The sequence below is a fragment of the Corvus brachyrhynchos genome, unplaced genomic scaffold, assembly GCF_000691975.1.
Source record: "Corvus brachyrhynchos isolate BGI_N302 unplaced genomic scaffold, ASM69197v1 scaffold125, whole genome shotgun sequence".
In the NCBI taxonomy this organism is placed as follows: domain Eukaryota; kingdom Metazoa; phylum Chordata; class Aves; order Passeriformes; family Corvidae; genus Corvus; species Corvus brachyrhynchos.
Genome location: NW_008238342.1, coordinates 692,006 through 698,481, shown reverse-complemented (window position 1 = coordinate 698,481; position 6,476 = coordinate 692,006). Strand labels below are relative to the sequence as shown.

Genomic DNA, 6,476 nt, shown 5'->3' with positions numbered 1-6,476 from the left:
CGTTCCTCTCCAGGACAGAGGACAGGGGACAAATAGGACCTTTAACTGCTCAGGGCTTTGCACTAAGGAAAACTTTATTCCAGGGTTTTGGGGAACAGCAAAAGTCTCTGGCCACACAACCCATGCCAGAACGGTGCCTCGGCAGGGGGTGGGTGGTAGCACAGGGAATCCCAATCATTGGAGCATGCCATGTGCCCCTGAACCCTGGAGGGAGCTGCACGAGGGACACGTTTAACCAAAGGCCCTGGGTCTGCCTCTGTGTTGCAGCTGGTTTTTTTCTCCCCAGCATGCCAGAAAGGGGCAGAACCACCAAAATTCCTTGGTTTTACTTCTTGGGTAGAAATTCTCCCTCTCCATCTGCCCATCTCTCACAAGGATGGAGAACAAGCACAAACAAACCACTTTGGGCACCCTGGATCCTGAGTCAGCACAACCTGCCCCACACATCCCCATGGCTCAGCACTGCTCAGAGCCAAGCCTGACCCCACAGAGTTTCACTGAGGAGCCACAATGCTTCCTCCAGGCAGGAAAGCAGACACATGGACACCCAGAGCAGGTTCAAGAACACCCTCCTGCTGCTTGGGTCACCAGCACACTCTGCTTCAGCCAGGAGGTCACAGCATGGATTCAAAGAAGAGTTCCAGACTGCATTTCTGGTCAGGAGTAGGATGGTGCTGCTGTTTCTCCTGCCAAAATCTTCCCAGCAGCACCTACACAGCTCAGCAAGGCCATCACATCAGGAAATCTTCCAGAGAGCTCCTGGAGATCCAGTGCTGGCCCCACAGAGATGCTAATCCCACCTCCAGCTGGTCCCTCTCTGCTTCAGGATTAATGATGCAAAATTGGCATGTTAAACTGGGGGGCTCAGCAAACACACATCCCAAAGAGACGCCCTGAAATGACCTGCAAGCTCCAACCCGATGCTCTCATGTGCTTCCAAAAACGTCAACACAGACACCCAGCACCCCACCCTGGGACCATGCCCTGCCCCTGGCTCCAAGCATGAACACGACAGCTCCTGTCCCAGCTGCCTCAGCTCAAGTCCTTCCACCCCAGGGAGGAAGATGCCATGCGGTGCTGCAGGGTGAGGTGCCACTGCTGTCCCTCCTGTCCCAGCACTCAGTGCCACATTCCATGCCCCAGCTCTTTATTAAACATTCCCCTGTGCTGCACCACCAGCAGGGAGATCGTGGGACAGCCCTCTGTGCTTCCACGGGAGGAGAAACAAACCCAGGAAACTCCCCAGGGAAAGCAAAGCTTCAGAGCAGCATGGTGTGGAGGTGGTAGATGTGCCCCATCACCTCGTGGCATCATCCCTGGGGCAGATCCAACACCTTCCTTCCCACGGTTATGGCAACCAGCACTCTGGAGAATCCCCAGCCCCCCCCTCTCTCCCAGCACCCATTTTTCTGAATTTTGAGCTTCCAAGCTATTACTTGGCCAAGCAAGCCCTAAAGAGCAGAGAACAGCCCCAAAAGCATCCCTGTGGCAAATAAATCATGGATGTGAGATGCCCACAGCTGCCCCCACTCCTCCTCCTCACTGCTCCCAGTTCTGCCCCCATGACAATACAGCACAGGGGCCTCACCAGGTAAACCACTCTTGTCCCCAGAACCCTTCCTGGGGCAGCTGGAAGGATGTTTATCAGCCTTTCTCCTGCCATGGAGAGTCTCTAGATTCCAAGCAATGAAAATAAGGAAAAAAAACAAGGGAAAAATAAGGCAAGGGAGAGCAACTCTCCCCAAAATAACAACGTAATATAAATACAGTCCAACTCCTCCTGCAAATACCAAGAGAGTAGTTTGGCACATCCAAAAAAAAATCTTGGCAGGACACACGGAGAGGTATCTGCATGTCCTCACGCCTGGGCAGCAATGACACCCTGAAGCCAAGCTGAGCAGCTCAGGGTGAAATCTGGCACGTGGAGCCACTGCTGATACCCACATTAAAACGCATCACCTCCCAGCTCCGCCACTTCGGGGAATCTCAGCCCAGCTCACTGCCCTGTGAGGAGGTGCCAGCTCTCCCAGTTTCATTGCCTGCTGCAATGCCACCTGCAAACCATCCTAAAAACTCCTAATCCCAGGAATGACTGCAGCCAGGAAGGGCAAGGCAGCAAACAGACACTGGCTGCGCCAAATACTCTGTTTTAGCACTTAGAGCACCATAAGGAAAGCTGGAGTCACACCTGGCACCATGCGGGGACCAGAAAGTGTCTAAGTAATGTTAAGGTGCTCTTTTTTAAGTTCTGCCTTCTCCAAGCAGGAGAAGACAGCAGGGAACCCCTTGTTTAACACCCTTCAAGCACTCCAAGGCCACCCCCTGCCCTGCAGCCCTGCCACCCCTCCCTGGGGCAGGGTGTTTGGCCAACCAGCTCCTGGAGAGCCACAGGGGTGGCACATACAAGGCAGGGGACACCCTGTTCAGAGGCAGGGCCACCACCTCCAGAGGGCAGTGACAGCCTGACCACGGCACAGTGCCAGCCCCACCATCCCCCTTGGCAGAGCTGCACTGTGCCAGTAAACACAAAAACCGAGGGGATGGAGATGTACCACATTTATCAGTGAAATCAGTGATCAGATGAGCAGCAGAGATCACTTCCCTGCTCCAGCTGGACATCAGATACAAACTCATCCCAGAGCTCCAGAGTGCTGTAGTGGGAGCCAGCCCAGCCTCACTCTCCTCCCAAGAGTACCTGCTGGGAGTTTTAATTAATTAGGAAGCCCAGCAGGTCATACCTGAGCTCAGCAAGCTACAGCAAAGGCCCTGCCTGCAGCTGCCTCCCAGGAGGGTGATCTGGCTCCTAGAGGATGGAGGAGGAGGAGAGGTCCAGGGAGAGAAATTGTTCTCTCCAGAAAGGGCAGCTCCTCTCCACCTCTGGCAGGACCTCTGGCAGAAAGGAAACCCACACCAAAGGATGAACAGAAAATAACAGAGGGAGGGTGGTCCGAGAGCAGCGGCTCCAGGCAGGAATTTCGCAGACTCACAAAGAAAGAAGCTCTTGTATTTCTCTTCGGTCAGAAAAAAACAACAAAACCACCCCACCACCAACCCTATCTGCTCCCTGCAGCTGTGCAGAGCAGCACATTCCTCCAGCTTAACCGTGGTCCTGAGACTCCCAGGAGAGGAGGAACCCACAGCAGAAAGGGCTGAGCAAAGCTAAAAATGAAAATCTGGAGCTGAGACAATCTGGGGAAGGCGCAGGAAAGCTGGGGCCACAGTGGTCGCTGGCAGCACAGCACACAGAACTCTGCTTTGTCCAGGGACAGCCCCGAGCACTGTCCCCAAATCAAACCTCCCTTTGGGATCTGGGAAGGGTCTCTGGTGCCGACACCCCCTCTGTTAAGCAGGGTGACCCCAGGGGCTGGTTAGAAGTGAGGGGAGGGGAAGGCTCCTTTCCTGAGGGACAGATCTGGGATGCTCATCCCGGCCTGGCCGAGCTGGCAGAGGGTGGGCAAACATGGACAGATGTGATGTGAAGGGTAATCAGAGAAGAATGGGGTCTCTCCCTCAGGGCTCCCATGGTCCCAATCCATCAATCCTCACCCAGTCCTCACATAGGGCTTGAGGGGCTCCTGCAGTGTGCCAGCCCCCTCAGGGCTGGGAGACACCTGAAACCATCTGCCTGGTACCGAGGGAGCCTGTTCCCAGGGAACAGTCTGCTCCAGGGTGGTGAAGGCTGCATCCCTGGCATGTTTGTAGCCTCAGGTTCCAGGGATCGCGTGGCTGAGCAGCTCCTTCAGCTGCATTCCTGGGTGGGCAGCATCCCCTGGGTGGGTAGTTCCTGAGCAGGTCCTGCCTCACCCTCCGCCTTCCCAAAGCCCACCAGCAAACCCCAAGGTGCTCAGCAGGAGTGGGGGGCCAGTGCACCCCCTCCCTGCTGGCATAAACCTACAACAGCCAAGGATGTGGGTTTAAATTAAAACCATGGGAAAAGCAGAAAATGTTTTCTCTTGCCCCAGGAACTGCAGACGTGGGGGTGATGCTGAGCAATGAAAGAATCCCAAATCCCAGAAACTTGTCCCACACCTCCCACTGCTGCCTGCTCGGGGACCCACAGCAGGGAGACAGAGCCTCTGGGCATGGAGCACTGGCACACACATCCCTCCCTCTTGGGAGGGAGACAGGGAAATCCCAGCAGTTACCTCCAGCTCTCCGGATGAGCAGACAAATTACTCTGCACATGTTGTTTTCCATTTGAAAGAGTATGCAAATGCAGCTGCAGATGATATGCCACCCCTGTGTCATCCCAGTACAGGAGGACCCTTCTCCCCCCATCACATCCTTGTCTCCTACCTTCCAAGATCACTTCCTTGCCCGTCTTCTTCAAGGCCTGCACAGCCTCATCGTGTGTGGCCTCAGACAGGTCAGTGCCATTGACAGCGAGGATGGCATCCCCCACGTACAGCGCCTCGGTCTGATCCGCTGCCAGCCCCTTAAAGATCTTGGAGATCAAGATGGGCATTTTATTCTCTCGTCCACCTTGAAACAGAAGAGACAGGGAGCAGTTGTGGCTGTTGGAGCGTTCAGAGGAGTGGGTGGGGAGGGGGATGCTCCAGTTCCAGATGGTCCCAGCAAGGCTGAGCCTTTCTGCTGGCACTCAATGCACTGTGCCAGGTCAGCCCACTGCCCACTCCCCCAGATACCCACAGGACACCTGCACCAACCACACCAGCCAAAGTACCATGAGGCTTTACAGCTGATAAAGTGATTGCTCCAAAACCACTCAGATTGGTCACAGATTATTCACAGAGCAAACACATAAACTGGCCATCTCCCCATCAGTTTTGGCAGGAAAGTGTGTCTTTATTTGCATTATTAATCATGTATGCTGAGCAACTATCCTGGCTCCAAGGACTTCATGATCTCAACAGATAAGACAGCTGAACGTTTTTGGAGAGGCCAAAGAGCCTGGGAGAGCTGAGCCAACCTGGCTGTGTGTTCCTCCCCACACAGCAGCCCTGCTCCCCACTGTCCCCACTAAAATAATGCTATTCAAACTCCCGGTGGCTTCAGGAGATCAATTTGCACATTGACTTTTGAACCCGCAGGGAGATCCGAGCTGCCTCCGTGCCAGGGCGCAGGGATGCAGCAGCCACTGCCCACGGTAGCCGGGGATCAGCAGCGCCCGACGTGCCCTGCGCCCCAGGACAGCCTGTCCCGAGGAGTCTCCAAGAGATGATCCTCATCCCAGAGGGAGATGCTGAGCCCAGCCTGTTGTCACTGCCCGCCCCGGGCTGCTCCCAGCCAGTGCCACAGGCATTTCCTCGCTCAGCCGCCTGCCAAGCCCTGCGAGGGCTCCGGTTATCAGCTGTCAGAGGCCCAGGCGGGGGCTGCTCCGTCCTTGCGGCAGCGGCTCCTCTCCCGGCTGCCAGCGCCAAGAGCCCTGCCAGGGCTAAGAACCTGCGCCAGCCCGGCTCCCTCTCGGCTCCCCGCTGCCCTGCCAGCCCCTCGCCATGTCCCGTGGCAGGACATCCACCCCCCGGGTGGCACCCAGTGTCCCTGCGTGAAACACGGCTGGCACATGAACAGCGACATGCCAGCAGCCCGGTGAGGAGTGATGTCCTGCCCTACCAAGGTTGCCCCACCCTCCACAACAGCTTCCACTGCCCAGTTTTGATGGCAACTACTTCTTTTCCACACACGTCACTGCAAAAATAAAGTTTTAACTAAAGCAAGGGAAGTTTCTCCTTTCCTGGGAGAGCCACAGAGCAAGCAGTAACTTGGCAGTAAGGAGTGGTTACGAAGGGGGGTTTGTACTTCCCTAAAAAAGGGCTGGCAGGCTGGGGCACCCTGCAGACACGGCCAGCAGTGTCGATCCAGTTCCAGCACCCGCACATTCGCATTGCAAAACCTCCCCACTTCCAGAGGGAGCCGGAGGCTGCGTCTGTGTCCCCTCTGAGCTGGGAGGAGAAGCCACGTCAGGAGTCGAGAGCTGCCCTGTCCCTCCCCCCGGGGCTGCCGAGCCCGCTGCCTCTCACAGCCACGCTTCGTGACAGCCCTGTCCCTGCGCCTCCGCTGCCCTTTTCATCCTGCTTTCACAGTTTCCAGCACGCTCGGAGCCGCGTGAAAACCAAAGGCAGGCAGAAAGGCAGGAACGCCATCCCTGCCCCAAGAAGTTTCCAGCCTGAAGTTCAGGCGAGTCTCCCCAAGGAGCGGGGCAGCTTGGGAGGGCAAGCAGGCATTACAGCAGCGAGCCTTCCCGCTGCTCCGCTTCCCGGGAGCACGCATCTCCACGCCCCAGTGCGCTGCTTCAACACCCCACCCAGCGCCCGGAGAGCTCCAAGGGCTTTACATCGCTCCCTTCGTTTCGCTGATAGTTTTAAAGGGGCATTTCCCGGCTCAGGAACACGGTGGGACAAGGACACGCCGGCCCAGCCCTCCCTTTGGCTGCAAAAGGGCAACTTCCGTGTAACTGGGTGCCCCCCTGCATCCCACCTGCCTCACGGGACAGCCGCCCGTGGGTGGCGGGGGCA

General features: G+C 56.7%; 1 protein-coding gene across 1 annotated transcript in view; it reads right to left on the bottom strand.

Annotated features, from left to right (window-relative positions):
- The window catches only part of SNTA1 (syntrophin alpha 1), a 26,172-nt gene that overhangs the window by 6,666 nt on the left and 13,030 nt on the right, over nucleotides 1–6,476 (bottom strand). Inside the window, 1 exon segment of the mRNA XM_017735125.1 lies at nucleotides 4,297–4,599. Within this exon segment, the coding sequence (XP_017590614.1) occupies nucleotides 4,297–4,599 (303 nt within the window).